Here is a 21,174-nt window from a genome sequence, read left to right on the forward strand (position 1 = left end):
AAGGAACAATGAGGCCCAGGATCTATTTTCTTAAAGTTTCCAGGAATGGTAACCCACTCCAGTATTCTTCCCTGGAGAATCCCATGGATAGAGGAGCCTGGCAGGCTACAGTCCATGGGATCCCAGAGAACGGACATGACTGAGCAACTAACATTTCATTTTCATTTCTAGTCACGTGCTCAGGCAGGCATTCTGTAAATGAGACAACTGTAGATACAAAAGATGAAGGATTTGTAGCCACTCATGCAATAAGCATTTACTGAAAATCTACTATGTCCTGGATACTGTGCTCTAGATGTCACATCTGGCTGAGAGAGAAATTCAAATCCAGATACGTCTGATACCAAAATCCATGTTCTTTTCATTATAATTAAAAATCAGCTGAAATGCCAGATCTATGTCTCCTCCAGCTATCACCCTATTTCTCTCCTCCCCTTCAAACCCGAACTTCTTGAAAGAATTGTCTACCCTGGCTGTCTTCACTTCCTCACCTACCACTCACTTCTCAACCCACAAAAATCTGGCGTCTACCCCTGCCTCTCCACTTAATTCTTAGCTGGGCCATTTATAATATGCCCAGTGCTAACCTCATGGATACTTGTCAGTATTTTTTGGATTCCTGAAACTTTATTTACTACCCTCTCCTTCTTGAAATATTCTCTTAGGATTCCATGATACCACACTCAGCTGGTTTTCTTTCTACTTGTCTGGACACCCCTTCCAAGCCCTACTATGGGTTTGTTTGGCTTCTTTTATCTCTGGAATGTTCTATCTAGGCCCTTCTTCTCTTTCTCTAGATTCTGTCATCTACTCCCACGGAACAAATTACCATTTATACACTCATCACTTCCCATCTTTACCTTCAGCCCAGGTGTCCATTTCTCCTGAGCTGTGTGTATGTTTACCCCACTATCTTCTGGGTATCTCCACTTCATTATTTCAGGGACACTTCAAACTCAACATTTCCAGAACTGAGTTACCATCTCAACCAACTCCCTCTCCCACCAAAGTTGTTCTGCATCTTTTCCCCAGTGCATGGCTCCATCGTTTGTAAAGAATAAACCTGAGTCATCTTTGATACTTGTTACTCCCTCCCTTTCCCACACCCACTCAATCAAAAAGCCCTGATAATTATCTCAATAAAACTGAAATAAAGTAAAAAATTTTTCATATGACATCCCTTATACGTGGATCCTAAAAAAAAAAAGAGGGGGTACAAATGAACTTATTTACAAAATAGAAGTAGAGTCATGGATATAGAAAACAAATGTATGGTTACCAGGGCATGAAGGAGAAGGAGATTAGAATTGGGAGATTGGAATTGGCATATACACACTATTATATATAGAATAGATAACTAATAAGGACATAGTGTATAGCTCAGAGAACTCTACTCAATACTCTGTAATGGCCTATATGGGAAAAGAATCTTAAAAAAAAAAAAAAGTGTGGATATGTGTATATGTATAACTGATTCCTGCTGGCTTCCCTGCTGGCTCAGATGGTAAAGCGTCTGCCTGCAATTCGGGAGACCCAGGTTCGATCCTGGGTCGGGAAGATCCTGTGGAGAAGGAAACGGCAACCCACTCCAGTACTCTAGCCTGGAAAATTCCATGGATGAGGAGCCTGGTAGGCTACAGTCCACGGTCGCAAAGAGTCGGACACGACTGAGCGACTTCACACTTTCACTATGACTGATTCACTTTGCTGTGCCCCTGAAACTAACACAACACTGTAAATCAACTACACTTCAGTAAAAATTTTAAAATAAATAAAATAAAAATTTTAAAAATTCAAAGCTCTGAAAATTGTGCCTATTGGATATCTCTGGATACCCATTTCTCTCTATCTGTACTGGCGCCTCCTAGATCAGGACACCATTATGTCTCAGTTAGACTTCGGTAACAGCTCCCCCTAGGTGATTTCTACATCACCAGTTCTGAATAAGCTTCTACTCAGAATGCTTCTGTTGCCTTCTCTTGGTCTTAAGAAAAAAGTCAAACCTCTATACGCTTACATGACCTCAATTTTTAAAAAAAAATTAGCATCTTTATTGAATTTGTTACAATATTGCTTCTATTTTATGTTTTGGTCTTTTGGCTGAAGGCATGTGGGATCCTAGCTCCTCAACCAGGGAACCAACCTGCACCCCCTGCATTGGAAGGCAAAGTCTTAACCACTGGACTACCAGGGAAGTCCCTACATGACTTTGTCTTTTCACACTCTCCTTCAAACTCCAAACTTCAGACTCACTGAACATTCACTTCCTTGAATGTGCCATGTTCAGACATCTTCTGGCTTTGATACGCTGTCACCACTGCCTGAAACCCTCTTTCCATCTTCAGCCTTCTCATCTGTTAACACATCAGGTCTAAGCTTAGAAACCACTTCCTATGGGAAGCTCTCCTGATCCTCAAGTCTGAGGGAGGTGTTCCTACTCTGAACTTCTACAGCACCATGCCACCTCCCTCCCATAGCACACATCATACTATACTGCCAATAGACTGGTCTGTATCTTTGTTTCAGGACAGCGAAAGCTATGTGCCATTCCCTGTGCTCAGTACAGTGTCTTATACATCACAAGCATTTTACAAAATAACTTGCTTAGTAACAAATAAATACATGAATGGGGCCCTAGGGAAAAAACGAACCAGTACTTAGGGAAAGCATAACCATTAATGGAGCAGTATCTCTTACTTTTAAAAAATCCTGTTTTCTTTCAACAAGTACCTGATATCATCCAAATCTCTTGAAATGTTGAGTCACTGTTTCTGCTTCCTCACCTCTCATTTTCTCCTTAACTCACTCCAGTCAGGCCTCCACCTCACCACCTGAGTGTAGCGAATGTGTTTGAGCCACCAACTGACACTATGAGCCCAAATCCAGTGGCCATCTGTCTACTCAACACAGTTGACCATATCCTCTTCTTGAAATATCTTCATGGAGGGGTTTCCAGCCCATCAGCTTCCCTAGTTTTCCTTCTTTGGCTTTGACCAATCCTCAGTGTTCTTTGCCTGCTCCTCTGTCTTCTGTTTGACCTCTGAACACCACAAGACCTAAAAGCGCTGCTCTAGCTCCACAGGTGATCTCAATCAGTCTATGGCTTTAAATGTAAGTACACCAACCATATGCTGATAGCTGGAACTCTACAACTCTGAATCCTGATATCCAGTTATCTACTAGACATCTCCATTTGGATATCAAATAAGCATCTCATATCTATCGTGGCAAAAATAAATGCTTGATTTCCCCCAAAAGTTGTTTATCGACCAAACTTCTTCATCATAATAAATGGTATAACCAACTGCTCAAGGCAAAAATTTAGAAATTATCCTTAATTTCTCCTATAATTTACCCCCACACATCCCAACATTCACAAATATCCTTTGGAAAAAAAAAATCCATGGTTCTTCATCCCATTGCTACCACCCTGGTCCAAATTCTATGATATCTCACCATGGCTACAACAAAACTGGCTTTCCTGTTTCCCCTCCCACTCCCAGATATCCCCTCTCCACCCAGCAGCCAGAATGATCTTTTGGAAAATGTACATCAGATCATGTTATTCCCTTGATTAAAATTTTCCAAAGGTTTCCCTTCCACACACGTTAACTTTAGAGCTGACGAATCCCTGCCTGACCAAGCTCTGCCTTGCCCTGCTCTCCAATACCAATCACACTGCCCCTCGTCCACCACAATCCAACCACACCAGGCTCCCCTGGCTCCACAAATTCACCAGGTTTGTTTCTACTTTTGAGCTTTTCCTTGAGCCATTGCCTCAGACTAGAATGTTCTTCCCTAGTTCTTTGCACAGCAGCTCCATCATGTTATTCAATCTCTCCTTAAGTGTCTTCTCCTTCTCTGACAACCTGATCTAAAGAAGACACCCAAACAACAATTACATAAATCCATTTTTAATATTTGATATTTTTTGTTAATTGTTTGTCTCTCCAATTGAAATGCAAGCATCATGGACACATGAAGTTTGTTGGAGTTGTTCACCTCAATAATCTCGCAACCCAAAAGAGTGCTTGATTAAAAAAAAAAATAGTGCTTGATACAAGTGGGGTTTCAAGGAACACAGGTTGCATGAATATATTAATGAATAGACTGACCTGTATTCATAAAAACTGTAATTATGCAATGAAGCAGTTCAGTGCGAATTCACCTGTACTTTTGAAACATTTTGTTTTGAAGACATCAAACCACCCTGGAAGTTCTGCCAAGTAAACATTCAAACTGAGGCAGAGGGAGGCACACAGCAGAACTAGTTCCCACTATGAACATCCTTGACTGAAGACAGGGCCAACAACGCCAACGTTTTGGAAAGACCTTACATGTTACTCAAATTTGAGAAGGGCCACGCGTGTTCTGTATTTGAACCAAGTGCCTCTGACTGTATAGCATTTCACTGCCCGTGTAACTGGCGGTCCTCTGTGTAGCAAAGGCTGAAAGGACCAAAGCAAAACCTGAGGGTGCTGCCCACCCCCAGAGGCAGACAGCAAGTGTGTGTAGCTACTCTTCTCCCTTTTCTTCCCATGCTCATTCAACATGTGTCACTTCAAAGACCATGAATGACAAAGAGAGACTGACCCGGAGAGAGTGTTCACCCAGACTGTCATACCTCTCCTGTAAAGACACACACATTGAGAACGTCACTCACTGTGTTTCTTTCTGTAATAAATCGTTCATAGCCCTTATCTATCATTTTTGAATGACTTTAAAAATACCTGGTGGTTACCAGTCGACTTCACCTCCCATACATCCTGAGAATAACAAACATCATCAGTTACTTTTACCAAGTTTCTCTGCTGAACGTTCTAGAAAAATGGAACCGTTTGGAAGAATTATAATCACCAGGGATGAAACCAGATGAGGGAAGTAATCCCTTGAAGAGGCACATTTACAGTGACCTCTGATTTTTAGAGTATAAAATCACACACTAAACCCACTAAGTGGTTGTAAATTAATCTCTCATATTTATCTCAAACTTTACCATTTCCTAAGGGGAAATCATTTTGAGTTTTATTTTTTCTAACATACTACTTCAAGCTCCGAGTAAGTACACCCCTTCCCAAGACACAGGCATACACAAATGCTCAGGAAAAAAAAAAAAAAAAAAATCTTGTATCTCCCATGGGACTAATTAAAAAGGATTCTGATTTCTATAAGGAATGAATGAGATCTTTGTTAACCTACTTTAACAGGACTCTTAAATGACCCTGGATTTATCTTGCCCTACTTTTCAAAATGTAACTGACCCAGAATAAAGTAAGCTTATCCCCAAACTCCTGGCAAAAACAGAACCAAAGTTCCCAGAAGACGAAACAGTATATACCACTAAGGGGCGGCGGTGGAGGGGGGAAAGGAACCTTTCCCTGAAAAACACTGTTCACTGCAAACACTACTTCTTACAGAGCTATTGTGTTTTTCATTTAATTGAAATATTTTTAAGATTATGAAGCTTTACAATATGGAAGTTAATAATCCTTCAAAAAAGAAAAAAAAAACATAGCAAAAGACCTCAGCTATTATGATTTCAGGAATTTTCTGGAAGGTTTTTTGTTGAAACAGTACAGCACTGATAGCTGATGAAGGACTATAACTTAATTTCTCTGGGTGTAATAATCATCTAATTGGCAAAAAAAAAGAAAGCCAGAGATAATTTGCTTTTATTCATAATAATGAAGCGGTCTGCCTTGGTTAGAAGAGCAAAAATACTGTCTGCACATTTCTTACCCTTCATTCATCAGTTCCATCAAAATCCTACAGTGGGGACCTGAGTGCAAAAAGGCAGAAATTCTACTCAAAAGCATTTTATTAAATCTACTCCTCTTTCTCAGACTTCACACAGCTTCATCCACTCACTGTCATAAGGCTGAGTAGAATTTCTCTCAGAAACATGATACTAAAACACTATTGAGCCCTTAAACATCACATACACACCTTACTGCCTTATTTCTAAAGAAATCTATATTTCTATCCTAATTTTCCTGAACACAGAACAACTCTTCAAATTCAGGGTACTTTGTATATATTTTTTCCTTCTAAATTAAATTTTTACTTTATATTGGAATATAGCTGATTTACAATAGTGTTTTAGTTTCAGGTGTACAGCAAAGTGATTCAGTTATACATACATCCATCCTTTTTCAGCTTCTTTTCGCATATAGCTTATTACAGAATATTGAGTTCCCTGTGCTATACAGTAGGTCTTTGTTGATTATCTTTTTTATATATAGTAGTGAGTATATATTAATCCCAAACTCCTTATTTAAACTTTTATATTGGAATGGCCACTCATTTTTTCATTACACAGTTGTTTATTAAAAGCCTAAAACATGACAGAAATTTCACTGGCAATAAAGATACAAGATTTCCTAACAGGATACCTAACAGGTACCTAACACACCCTTAGAGGAACTCAGATGGCTGATTAGAACAAGTGATGTCCAAAGACGAAAGGAAACTCCAGGATAAGAAACAATTACAGAGGATTCAGCAGGAAAAACTCCAGTGAAGTTCTTATTTGTATTATTTGTTGATGTCACTTTCACCTGACATCAATAGGCAAAAGCACAGCTTGGCTACACATCTCTGGAAGGTGCTCAGTCTATTCATCTTTGCAGCCTTAACATCCTACCTATGGTTGGCATCCAGTATTTAGTGAACAACTGAATAAAATTCAACATTACATCACATAATTATGCTTGTAATCTACCTCAGTGAACATAAATATTTTCTAATATTATTAAAAATTATACTTAAATTGAAAGCCACCCTTCAGATGGATACTCAGTAAATCATAAATAAATTAGAGTAATAACTACAGAGACTCACATTTCACTGTTCAGTCCACAAAGCAATGTCTACTCAGAAGGTACAAAGGGCTTTTCAATCTTTTAAAATATGTCATCTGGAAGATAACAGCACTAAATAAAACATATGAGCACTGTTTGAAACAACATAGTAAGTTGGCTGAACATGGTTTTATACAGGTTCATGCAGAGGATTAACCATCCACCAGCATTTTAGCAGGACTGCATGAAAGTTAATTCCTCATATGGTGCCAAGGTAAGAGAATACACACTCCTTCCTAGTCCTTTGCCTAATGGATGATGATATTCTGTATTTGAATACTGTCGTGCTAATGAGGTATCATGGGCCCATCTCATTTTTCAAAACAAAATAATGTGCTCCATGTACATAAATTTCTTGTGTCCTTTTATGGCCCCCAAATTATCATATGTATGTGTTAAAAAGAAAACTTAAATATGATATATATTAATTGTCCAAAATAATTCAAACTTGTCACAGCTGCCACTTAAAATATCACAAGATGAGTCAGCCTAGTCAGTCGATTTCACTTTTTTTTTTAAGTATAGTTGATTTAAAATATTGTGTTAAATTCCAGGTGTCAGTTTCACTCACTATTAATTTGACTTTCAAATGGGTCCTCTACCTGTGTGTTATGCTTTTAAGCTTTCCACGACATAGGAAGTTGTCAAGAAAGAGTTTCTTTGAAAACAGGATCTTTTATCTGCAACAATTTATTTTAAACACATTGATATAAAATAGTATTTAATGGTCTTATTATTTGGTGCTATTATAATAGTGAAAACACACTAATTCAAAAGGGAGGTCTTTGGACATTTTAGTTGCTACTGCTTTATTTCAAGCTGCTCAGCTTCTAACTTTGGCTCTTCTCCATCTTATTATTCATAGTCAATATTTGCAGAGTCATACTATATTATATATTATAATTGCAGAGTCCACCTAATAGTTTCTTATCTGTCTCATACTCTCCTACTCACTGCTGTCACCCGAATCCAAGCCAATATTACTCAACACCCAGATATTTGCAAAGCTTTTCTTTTTTACTTAATTTTTATTGGACTACAGTTGCTTTACAGTGTTGTGTTACTTTTCTGCTGAACAGCTAGCTGAATTGTCATACCCCTACATTTATCCACTCTTTGTTAGATCTCCTTCCCATTTAGGTCACCACAGAGTACTGAGTAGAACTCTCTAGTCAGTTTCTCCAACTTCCCTTTCTCATCCCTCTCAAGTCTTCCCATACCTCAAAGTCAGATTAGTCCCCTAAAGCACAATTCTGACCATGGACCCTGTCCTCTCCTTCTCAAGACCCATAGCTACCCGCTACCTAAAAGCATAATCCTCAAACTTCTTAGCTTGAATTCAACTCCCTCCAGAATCTTCATCTCAGAAATGCTACTGAAGGGATTCCTCCTTTCATCTCAAAATTAAACAGAATAGCAAAGAAAATCCCATGCAACTTGAAAACTCAGTGGTATTATTCAACTTTACCCCTTGCTGCTTCTATAATCATATCTGCCTGATACATCAAAGAATTATCCTCTGAACATAACTTTCCCCACCTGACGAGCTTAGCAGAGATGTTATTTCAGACAAAAAAAGATGTAGTTACTATTCTCTTAGGATAAAAGGGAAGGAAGCACCTATCATTTTGCCAAGTAAGAAATCCAATGGAAAGGTATAAAGAAATTCTATAATGGAAACCTCGGTTAAGCAAATAGCAGCCATTTATTTCTCATTTTAAATAGCTTGAACTTTCATATATATAATTTATTTCAAATGTGCACCATCCATAGTAGCACAAAATGCACTAAACTAAAATAAATTCCATTTTTTTACATTAATCAAATTCATAAATTCTCAAATTCACAAACTCCATTTCCTTTTCCTCCCCAAAAGCCAACCATTTCAATGCTGTTATCCTCATTACACTAAGAAAACACAAATCTCTCTTTACAAAAAGGACCCTTAAAAATCCCTCCATAAAGACATTTTCTCAAAGATCACACAAATGATGAACAAAGAGAAAGACAAAGTTGCTTGTTTATTGTCCTGCTCTATGAATTTCAGCAAGGCACTGCCTGATTCCTTAGGTCTGATGCCTTGTTGGCCTTGAACACATAAGATACCTGTTTTCATAGCATATCAACAATGATTCACCACATTTCAATGCACGCATTTTATTCTTTCCTTGAGCATATTATTTGCAGGCAAGGTGTGGCTGCAGTAATTGTCTCATCTTATGTAAGTTTTTGGTTAAAATAAAACAGGCATTGTTAGTTAAATAGGCCTCTTTCTTCCTTATGAGCAGTCATCCTGAGCCTCTCATTTTACATAAAATCTCTTTTTCCTATTACTCCAAGGATCATTAAGCACATGTGAATTTTGTGAAATACAAGTCGGCTTACAGAGTGGACAGAGCTGAATGTTTTTAAGACTACTGCCAACAGCCTGCAGTTTGGAAGTAACTAATGTTCATAATGTTATCTATCAATTTTTTGTCTACATAGCTAACAATCCTGCAACGAAACCAAAGTTACCGTCAGAAGTACATGCAAGTTCTTTCCTTCCTTCTTCTCTTCCTCCTTGCTTTCTTTCTCTCTTTCAACAAGAAAGAATTCAGGCCAGAAGAATCATTGTAAATCTGCTAATAACAATATAGAACTTAACTTTGGGAAACCCATTTATTTCACCGTTAAGCCTTCATTCTACAGTCACGGGAACTCCTCCATTGAGGGTACGTAGCTAATGTGAGCAGCTCTTGTTTCGTGTAAAGCCAACTACATTATAGTGTTGGCTTTCCACCTCTCCCCCTATAGAGCAATATACCCAGCTCTACATTCCTCTAAAAAGACCATGAAGGCAAATCATTCACACTGGCAGCACATGTATATCACATTTCCACTGCCAAACAGCCCACACTCATCTCCTACTGTAAAGCAAACTGTAATAACCAAATTTTATTAAAAACATGCTATAGGAAACACTCATTTACCAGTAATTTGTTCATTATTTTGAGCTATTTGTGAACCTGAGATTAATGTTACTTAAAAATGCCCATCCATATTGGCTGTAAAAATTAAAAAATAAAAGTTTGCTATGGGTTGACTAAAATTAAAGCTAAGATTTATGTGCACTTTCCAAAGAAAGTTGTTAGGGAAATTTCCTCTTTCAGGTTGTTCTCTGAACTGTGTCAGAGTGGGTGTGGTGCAGTGGAAAGAGAGCTATGCTCCAGGTCAAAACCTAGCTCTGCTGCTCACTAGCTGTGTAACCCTGGGAGAGTAATTCCACCTTTGTGAGCCACAGCTTCCTTCCCTGTATCTGGAAGATACAATATCTACCTTACAGTGTGGGTGTGAGGATCAAATGAGATAATGTACAAAAGGGTGATGTGTAAGCTAGAGCATGCTACATAAAACTCTGCAATGGGGAAGAAAGCATTTTTAAATATAACACTTATAATATGAACACTATTATAAGTGCTAAAGTAGGTGCTATGGGAGAAACTGCTAAGTCAATTCAGTCGTGTCCGACTCTGCGTGACCCCATAGACGGCAGCCCACCAGGCTCCCCCGTCCCTGGGATTCTCCAGGCAAGAACACTGGAGTGGGTTGCCATTTCCTTCTCCAATGCATGAAAGTGAAAAGTGAAAGTGAAGTCGCTCAGCCGTGTCCGACCCTCAGAGACCCCATGGACTGCAGCCTTCCAGGCTCCTCCGTCCATGGGATTTTCCAGGCAAGAGTACTGGAGTGGGGTGCCATTGCCTTCTCCGCTATGGGAGAAAAGAGAAGCGTAAATCTTAGCCAGAGGAAGAGTGGGGCTTGTGGAGGAGGCTGAGTCTGGCTAAGTTTGGGATGAACAGGGACATGGGAGGACTGGATGAGCTGGACTCTTGTGGGAGGAGATGGCAAGGGAGTGGCAACCACCTTAACATAAGCACACAAGCAGTCGGTGGGGTGGTGTGGGTACGACTCCTCAGGGGCCTGTGGGACTGGAGAACAGGGTGCTTGTAGGAGAGGAGGGCACAGGGAAAGGTGCACAGCAAACAGTATGTGTGAGCCACACCACAAAGTTTAGACTTCATTGTACATGTGATGCAAAGCCATTGAACTGTTGTTGTTGTTGTTCAGTCGCTAAGTCATGTCCGCCTCTTTGTGACCCCACGGACTGCAGCACACCAGGCTCCTCTGACCTCCACTATTTCCCGGAGTTGAACAGGAATGTCAAAACAAAACAAAACACAAGTCAATGAAAACCAGACTTCTGGTTTACAATTTTTTCCTATCCAGCATACAGTTTCTACTCTAGCCTTGTGTTCCTGCACAAAAATCCTTTGGAACAAAGACTTTAACTGCAATATATACAAAGAAATTGTGATGCATTTACTGAGTTCCTACTCTGTATCTGGCAGGCATTGTGCTAAGCCTGCATAATGTTCATCCTCAAAGCGCAGGGGCAAGATAGGCATTATCACCCATATTTTAAATACGAGGAAACGGAGACTCAAAAAAGATAAAGTCTCTTATCTAAGTTCAAAGAACTGGTAAGTGTCAGAGCCAGCATTTGAAATTAGGTTTACCTTTATTATTATTTTTTTTAATTTTATTTTATTTTAAACTTTACATAATTGTATTAGTTTTGCCAAATATCAAAATGAATCCGCCACAGGTGAAGTCTGCGCCTTGTGACTGCTTTCAGCCAACTCCACCACCACTGCCACAACTGGTAACAAGTCTGATCTTTTCCTATGAGTTTGTGTGTTTGGTTGTTTTTGAAGTTGTATTGACTTCCAACACTATATTAGCTCCTGTTACATAACACAGTAATTAAATATATCTATAAGTTTCAAAAGGCCCACTAAATTAAGTCTAGTTGAGGAGCCTAGTAGGCTACAGTCCATGGGGTTGCAAAGAGTCTGACACGACTGAGCGACTTCACTTTCACTTTCACATGGTCTAAGATAAATAAGTATCAGAGGTGTAATGTACATGATAAATATAATTAACACTATTCTATGGTACAAATGAAAGTTGTTAAGAGAGTAAATTCTAAGTGTTCTCATCAAATAGAACTAAATTTCTCCTATTTCTTTGATTTTGCATCTATATGAGATGATGGATGTTCACTAACCTATGATGTTCATTTCATGATTTATATAAGTCAAATCATTAGGCTGTACACCCTCAACTCATCAGTGCTGTACATCAATTATATCTCAATAAAACCAGAACCAAAAAAATAAATAAATAAATATCAGGATCAATTGATTCAGGAAAAAGAAAGAAACTGGATTTACCTGACCATTTACTGATGCACTATCTTCCTGACACGTTTTAGGTCACATGAGTTATTGTTACTCACATGCAAAGCACGGCAACTATAGTTAACAATACTTTATTTTACATATTTAAAAGTTGCTAAGACAGTAAATCTTAAAAGTCCTCATCACAAGAACAAAATTCTGCAACTATGTAAGATGACAGATATCAATTAGACTTATTTTGGTGATTATTTCACAAGGTAAACAAATATTGAATTTTGTTGTATTGTACACCTGAAACTGATACATTGTTGTATGTCTATTATATTTCAATTTTAGAATAATAAATTAAAAAATTTAAAAAACAAGTGACTCAAACCTATGGCTATGGCTTCTAAGTGACATTCTAAGAATGTTACATAATACTGTCAATAATCTTTATACTACTTTAAAACACAGAGTTACATAAATATTTTCAAAGACTTGCTATAGCCTTATTTTTTTTACACTAGCTAACTTTACTTGGCTCTAAGATTTGCAACAAAGGTAGAGTCTAGTGATTAATGAATTTTCAAAATACATAACAAAGATTGCCAAGAAGCATGAAAAAAATAGACAGTACTCATATAAATTCACATATAATTCATGTGACTGGAAGTTCATTCACTTTTAGTATTACTGTTTTTCCTTTTTATTAGGACAAAAATAGCATATTACATTTAAAAGAGGATTTACAAAAAGATGTAAAATAAGTGTAAACAATGACAAGTGAACTATGATTAACTATTTAATTTTCATTGCAAAAAAAACACATGCACTGAAGAGTAAAAAACCAAAATACCAAATTCCTTTTAGGTATTCCTTATTTTCCTAAGCAGCTGAGATAGCAATAAAGATACTGAAGTATACTTAAAGCTTCTACAAATGGAAAAATACAGACATATGTATACATTTTGGGCTTCCCTGGTGGCTCAGATGGTAAAGAATCCGCCTGAAATGAAGGAGACCAGGGTTTGATCCTTGGGTCAGGAAGATCCCCTGGAGAAGGCAAGGCTATACACTGTAGTATTCTTGCCTAGAGAATTCTATGGACAGAGAAGTCTGGCAGGCTACAGTCCATGAGGTTGCAAAGAGTCAGACACAACTGAGCGACTAACACAACAACAACATGTATAGATTTTACCATAACAGAGACAGAAAGCCGTACAATTTGTGAACAGGTGACAGTGAGGTTTGCATAGTTGCCATGGGGTTACCCCAACCAATCTTAATTACCTTGCAATGAAAAATGGAGATCATCAATGCCCAAGGAAACCTGTTGGTCTTCGGCGGGAAGCACAGGACTAGATGCCATCCTTTGACTCAGTGAGATTATATCATGTTCATCTCAGTTAAAGAAGTGAACTAAAAATAGAAGGGATAAATGCTCATTAGTACTCTGCAGCTCTGCATTTCCAGTAAACATGCACTGTCAGAAAACAACAGCAACCAGAAATCGCCCTCCAAAAGAATCACAGCTTTCTAGTGAGTGTTTGCTTAGTTCATGAGGAACAAAGTGACTACGCCTTCTTTTCTGAATCATAATCAAGATTTTGCCCTATGATCTATTCAGGCCCTTCAGAGTTGCGGGCAGAACTCCACAAGGGCTAGCATTGTGGAATCTGTACTACCAGTGAAAAGGAAAGCTACACAATTACATTCTGTAAGTTGTCCAGAGGATGTAAAGCTGACACAAACTGATATCTTAGGTCTTTGTATTATATTATTAGCCTCCACCTATAAGGATTTTAAAACTTTCCATTTAACTTACTTCCTTTTCTGCTCCATGATGGTTGTCATTTACTGAAAACAGTAACAATTGGTTCTGTGTAGTTTGCAAAGTGAAACTAAAAATACTGTATGAAAAAGAATGTTTTCATGGGTTACCTACTTACTGAGTTATTTTCCCAAGTCCTTATTTTTCTCCAGTATTCTTGAGTTTCTCTTGTGGCTCAGCTGGTAAAGAATATGCTTGCAATGCGGGAGACCTGGATTCGATCCCTGGGCTGGGAAGATCCTTTGGAGAAGGAAAAGACTACCCACTCCGGTATTCTGGCCTGGAGAATTCCATGGACTGTATAGTCTATGGGGTAGCAAAAAGTCGGACCCCACTGAGCGACTTTCACTCTCACTCGCTCTCACATTTTTTACTCTACCCCCACTTTGACTCTTAAGAAATCCTTCCAGTAAGAGTAATTCTTACCATCAACATTTTAAAAGTACTGCTTCATGTATGTGTATGCTATTACTATCCTGGGGGCTGAGAATAAATCATTGACTTCTCCCATTCAGATGATGACTTTCTTATCAAAATAAACCTAACCAAATATACAAGAAGACAAAATGTATCAGGATGGAAAGAGGGATGGTTAAGTGTACAGATACGTAATCAACAAAGTATAGAAAACCAATAATGGCAGAATCTTTGTGTTGAACACATGAGTATTCACTGTTAAATCTTTCAACATCGATGTATATTAGAAATTCTTCATAATAAAATGTTGAGGAGGGGAACTAAAAAATAAATAAACCTGAGGCCAAGAGCTAGATACAATCAATCATATCTAATAAACCACTTTTTCAAAATAACAAGAACAAAAATCATTAAATATCCAAGAGTTGAGCCAGACTTCAAAAATCTTTCAATCCTGTCTTCCTACTCTGTTTATCTAAAGCTCCTTTATCATCTCTCCCATGCATCACTGTTGTTAAAGATTTTTACCTACCAAAGAAACTATGCTTATTAATTAATAATTAATTTGTTTTATCCTCAGAAGTAAGATGAATCAGAGTCTCCCTGAGGTAACATTGTTCCTATGTTGCTGCTGCCGCTAAGTCACGTCAGTCATGCCCGACTCGGTGTGACCCCATAGACGGCAGCCCACCAGGCTCCCATCCCTGGGATTCTCCAGGCAAGAACACTGGAGTGGGTTGCCGTTTCCTTCTCCTGTTCCTATGCTAAGTTGATACAATTCTGATTGAAATAAAAAGCTCCTTGTTAGTTCTGGCCAGTCTGTGCAGGCTGATGATTGATAAAGGTACAAATGTCCTCAGTTTTTGATGTACTAAAGACCGCCCCTGCCTCTTTCCATACCGAAAGCTCCTGAACCCAAAGTGGAAAGAAAATACTTCTTCATGATGACAGGAGAAAACCTGAATTCCAGAATCAATTTCCTAATGGCACCTGCTATTCCACGCCAGGGCTATTAAATAGAAGGACAATAGCAATAGTAGCAAACACATATACAGCAGTTACTGTATAGAGATACTGTACAGAGATAGTTACTTATATAGAGATACTGTTCTAAGCACAACTGTATGAGTTAGGTACGGTAATTATCCCATATTTGAAATGACAAAACTGAGATGCACAAATGTCATAAACATACCTTCCCAACCCAGGGATCAAACCCAGGTCTCCCACATTGCATGCAGATTCTTTACCAGCTGAGCCACCAGGGAAGCCCTGTCCGTGGACATACCGTACTAAATGATGGAGTTGAGATTTGAATCCACGTGGTTTTGGTTTCAGAGTTCATGCTCTTAGCTAAAACAGGTTGGTACCTCATATAGCTAGCTTTGTTGTTCAATTGCTAAGTCGTGTCCAGCTGGTTGTGACACCATGGACTGCAGCACACCAGGCTTCTCTGTCCTTCACTATCTCCCAGAGTTTGCTTAGATTCATGACCACTGAGTCAGTGATGCTATCTAACCATCTCATCCTCTGCTGCTGTCTTCTTTTGCTTTCAATCTTTCCCAGCATCAGAGTCTTTTCTAATGAGTCGACTCTTGACATTTCATTAATTCCTTCTTTCTCTTACTCAGCTAGCATTTACATATGCTATGCACTGCTCTTAAGGAATTCAATCTTTTGAGAATGACAAGTGAACACATATTGAAAGAATTTTTCTAAGAAATGTATGTAGAAGGTGCTATGGAAGCAAAGGAGAGGGCACATCCCATCACATGAATCAGAGACAGATGTGATACCAGCAGTGTACTTAATATAAAACAGCATCTCACTCCAAATAGTCCTGTAAGCATTATTAGGCTAATATAGGGGTATTAATAAGAATGTCTCTGAGAGCTACTCATTGCCATTCAATATTAAATAAATATAAAATATCAAATGTAGGAGAAAAAACTTAAAAACAGAACCACAGACAGCAAATTGATAACCAGAGAATCAAGAAAATGTTCCTGTGCTAGACTGGCATGTAGGATCCACTGTTTTCTATCTTAAAGCCATAGGAAAAAAAAGTATTTGTAAAAAGAAAGTATAGACCTTAAAATTAACTATTTGTCTCAGACATTTCTGTTTTTAACAGTGAAATTTTATTAATGAACAAGTCAATAAAATGTAATAATTTTTACGAATTTTTCTAGGGTTTCTAAAAAACGTAAATAAAAAGTAAAACCAGGGAACTTCCTGGTGGTCTAGTGGTTAAGACTCCGTGCTCTCACTGTCAAGGGCCTGGGTTGGAGTACAGGGGCCTGTGGTTGGGGAACTATGATCCAGCGAGCTGGGGTGCAGCCAAAAAAAATTTTAGAAAAAAGAAAAAAGTAAAACCAAGCTATGAAGGTGGAATCAATTACAAGTGTTAGATTACTGATCCAAATATTGTTTTAGTACAATTATTTATCAAAACATGCTACAGAGGTCAGGAGGATCTGACTGAAGACAAGGTATGATGACATTTCCAATGTAATTGTTTTGGGTGAGAAACAGTTAACATCTCCAGAGAGGAATATACTTACTAAATGGGGCTCGTGAAAAACTGGAACAGAATAGAGAAGAAAAGCTTTGAGAGATGTCTCTGGATCCAAACTGAGAAGCTAGAAAGAGTATGAGAAAGGGAAAGCAGAAAGAGGAATGAGGCTGGGCCAGGTACTCAATGAGTCACAAGTGTCTATCAGTTAAAATCCAGAGGGCCATCCTGCCACTTGCCTTCCCCATGCGGAGCACAAAGGCCGCCTTCATTGGTGGGATTACAAGACAAACGCGGTCTCTTCCCATGCAGTCCTCATGGCCTTACTTTTCCTTTTCAGATAAAGGTTACAATTATGTAACATCACGGTTCGGAAGGAAAATAATGAATCATCTTCAGGGACACACCAGAGATTAGGTAAAGAATTCATGCAGTGGCATTGAAGACTCAAAGATCAAGTAGAAGCATGCGAAACTGTATTTTTAAAATCCATGTAAATTAATGCATGTGCTTTTATAAATGGCATAAGCTATTTTAAAATGACTGTGGTTTGCTTATGCAATATATCTTAATATGCATCCGGTATCTCTAAAACCTCAAAACACTAGAGCAGTTTCCTTTTTAAAGAAATCTTGGTATTTACTTCAGATTAGTATGATTAGAATTTTTACAACTCAAAAGTGAAATCTGAATAGAAATCTTTTTCTAATTGATGGAGTTATTAGTGATTTTTATTAAATATTTTCTTCCTTTCACTTATCTGTATTTTTAAAATTTCAAGTGATGAATGCCTATTTCTGCTGCAATAAGAAAAACGCTTTTATTTTGATGAAGTGACAAGCGAGGAATAAGGTATTACTTAGTTCAGGGTCGGTTCTCCAATCCATTTACTATGAAACTGTATATCTATAGCTTCATAATGAGAAAAATACTCTCTTGACACAAATGGGATATTAGAAAAACTCTTGAGTTTGTCAGAAATTTGTAGAAAGGATTGCTGAAAGTCCTTTTGGTAGTTCAAAAGGCTTCGTTTTCCATTATTATGCAGTTTGCTAATGAGCCCTGCTGTTCTAACAGCACTGAAAAAAGCACAGTCAGTGGGGAGAAAGGGACTTTTATGTCATCTTCAAAATTTGATCGGAAGGTGTATGTACCAGAGCAGGACATGTTAAGTACATGTAGGTAGTTCTTTAACAGAGTGGTTTAAATGTCAACATTTTCCCTGGGGTACCTCGCTGTTCTGTTTTTTGTTCTTTCAGCTGCAGCATGTTATTTATGGTCCAGCTAGGAATTGTAATGGATCTCCCTTTTGTCAGTTAAGATATCGAGCTTGTCCTAGCAGCTGACAATTATTAACTCCAGTCTGCCTACAAGCTCACAGAAGAAAAGTTGATGACATATTTGCAATAAGTTCCTTCACCTTTTTCCCATTAACTTTTCCTAATTCTGTTATTACTTATCTTTTCATCTTTATTTAACCAGAAGCAATTGATGCAAATTACCAGATCCATTGATTTTTAAGGCCCACTCTCCTATCTGCTTTCAGATACTATTTTTCTAATGACCAACACAAAATGCCGGAATAATCCATCTTAATTATCCACCACACTTTTAGAAAACAAACATGTAGCAGTTCTCTGGATATGATATTGCTACTTCACAACAAAGCAGTGTCACTCACCAGCCAATACCAACTGTGCTGCTAAACCACCCACTACCACCATGATAACTCTGAGCAAATGTAGCCACCTTCCTAAGAGAGTCTTCTGTTGGCCTTGTGAAAGTTGCTCAGTCATGTCTGACTCTTTGCGACCCCATGGACTATACAGTCCATGGAATTCTCCAGGCCAGAATACTGGAGTGGGTAGCCTTTCCATTCTCCAGGGGATCTTCCCATCCCGGGGATTGAACCCACATCTCGCACACTCGAGGCTGATTCTTTACAAGCTGAGTCACCATGGAAGCCCCAGCCAAGTCCCAAATGCTCTGAACTGCAGTGTCCACCGCTACAGAAAGGGAATAATACACATTTTACGTATTGGATTTCAGTGAAGCACATGAAACTTAAAACTACAGCAGTAACTAACATCTACTAAATGCTTACTATGGTAGATGTGCTACAGTATATAAACAGCATTTACTGCAATCCAGGAAATGACTTTATCCAGATTAGCCCATTTCTTAACTGGCAGTAAAAATTAAAAGCTAATGACAATATAAAAATGAAGAGTAAAAACACAAGGATAAAAACCTCCAATGCTATAAAACCTGATGTGTGAAATCAGCACAGATCTAGAAAGCATGCATTCAGAGAGTAATTGTTTTTCATTTTCATCGGCCTATTTTAACCTAGAAATTCTGCCCTAGTACTCCACAATCCAATTTTTAAAGCTCATCATCCCCCCAGCAAAAGTTCCCTGCCTTTGTTACTACCATAATACCAGTCTCCCCAAAAACCTGAAGAGATCTTTAAGTTGTAAGTACTGGCAGTGGTTTGGGTTTTTTTCATATATATATTAATTCCTTTTGCCATCACCTCTGCCCATGATCCCATTCTGCTGTGCTTAGTTGCTCAGTCATGTTTTAGAATTCTTTGCAACCCCATGGACTGTAGCTCACCAGGTTCCTCTGCCATCTCCTCCTCCAGGGGATATTTCCAACCCAGGGATCGAACCCAAGTTCCCACATTGCAGGCTGATTCTTTACTGTCTGAGCCACCAGGGAAGCCAGACCCCATGACTTTGTTCCTGAACTGCTGCCAAAGATTCCTGGCTTTTGTATTAACTCTAGCTTCTCCACCTGTATCTCTGAAGCATCCCAAAGAAGTCTAGGATTGGTAGTGAGATACTGCAGAAGTTGAAGATGAAACACAGGCCTGAAAATGAATGGAACTGAGTGTGCTGAACATCAAGACTGGAGCAAGATTTCAGACAAGTGTACACAGCAACAGCAGGACTCCAAGCCCTCACCTACCCCACCTACTTCATGAGCACTGGCAGATGGACCTGCTCCCCAAACTACTTGCTCTACCCACAGGTGGGATTTCAGAGGATCCTTTTCCAGAGAAAGTGAAGCCCTTAGAAAAGACCTTTGCTGCTGCTGCTAGGTCACTTTAGTCGTGTCTGACTCTGTGCGACCCCATAGACAGCAGCCCACCAGGGCTACGCCATCCCTGGGATTCTCCAGGCAAGAGCACTGGAATGGGTTGCCATTTCCTTCTCCAATGCATGAAAGTGAAAAGTCAAAGTGAAGTCGCTCAGTCGTGTCTGACTCTTAGCAACCCCAGGGACTGCAGCCTACCAGGCTCCTTGTCCATAGGATTTTCCAGGCAAGAGTACTGGAGTGGGGTGCCATTGCCTTTTCCAGAAAAGACCTCTAGAGACTGATATTTTGGGTTCCTCAATAGGAAAGTCAGTTCCATGCCAAATCATGCTACTATGATTTTCCACTAATTGGTTTTATCATCCTTCACTCTTGAATGATTATATTACCAAAGATCACCAGACATTTAAAGAGAGCCTCCAAGAATGAAAGAAAGAGATCGAAACAAACACAAAAGAGGAACCTGGAAGAACCAGCAAGTGTAGGAAAGAAAAGAAAGAAAAAATGAAATTGGTAATTGAATTTTTTTAGAAGTGACACCATAAAATGAACTTTATTTTAAAGCTGATAAAAGCTATCAATATCAGTTGCAAACAGAATCAACATTTTTCCATTTTTCTCCTTCACATGACAATGCACTATATAACAGGAGATGTATTTTAAAGTTTTGTTCTGCATGCTGACACATTTCACTAGCTCTTTCTTTAACCATTGATTTTTAACAATATCAAAGCAAAAGCATATTCTATTAGACAAAATTAATTTTGCAAAGCCCTTGTGAAATTAGACTTAGTCTTGCTTATAACACTCACACTTACATATGCTGAAATGGAAAACAAAATGCAAGAAAATGACCTTGGCAGGAATGAACGTATAAAGATTTTAATCGAAGCCCTCTGAACAAGCACTACCATTTGTTCTATTTCTTCCAAGAGAAAAGTCAATTCCATTGTCAGTGAAACAAATGGCAATATCACACAGAAACTCAGAATGAATCCACAATGTCATAGGAATCTGAAAATTACCAAGGCAATTTTCCTTTTTAGGATCAAAAGACCACAGAGTTAGTAACAGTGAAATGGGCAGCCATAGCAGAGTTCCGAGCAGAGAAGAGATACAACCGGACTTAAACTATCATTTGGATTGATGTGTGGAAACAAAATATGGGACAAGGAATGAAGCAGGGAGACTAATGAAAAGATTATCATAGAACGGATGGACAGAGGA

The 21,174-nt window shown here is 38.5% G+C and overlaps 1 protein-coding gene across 6 annotated transcripts in view; it reads right to left on the reverse strand.

The window, feature by feature from the left end:
- Positions 1-21,174, reverse strand: part of SYNE2 (spectrin repeat containing nuclear envelope protein 2) — a 328,786-nt gene that overhangs the window by 262,107 nt on the left and 45,505 nt on the right. For all 6 annotated transcript variants that reach the window (XM_044924868.2, XM_044924865.2, XM_044924866.2 and 3 more), the window contains exon 2: positions 13,373-13,501. In XM_044924868.2, coding sequence (XP_044780803.2) covers positions 13,373-13,451 — 79 coding nt within the window. In that variant the 5' untranslated portion in view covers positions 13,452-13,501. The remainder of the gene's footprint in view (positions 1-13,372; positions 13,502-21,174) is intronic.

The sequence above is a fragment of the Bubalus bubalis genome, chromosome 11 (assembly GCF_019923935.1).
Source record: "Bubalus bubalis isolate 160015118507 breed Murrah chromosome 11, NDDB_SH_1, whole genome shotgun sequence".
Classification (NCBI taxonomy): domain Eukaryota; kingdom Metazoa; phylum Chordata; class Mammalia; order Artiodactyla; family Bovidae; genus Bubalus; species Bubalus bubalis.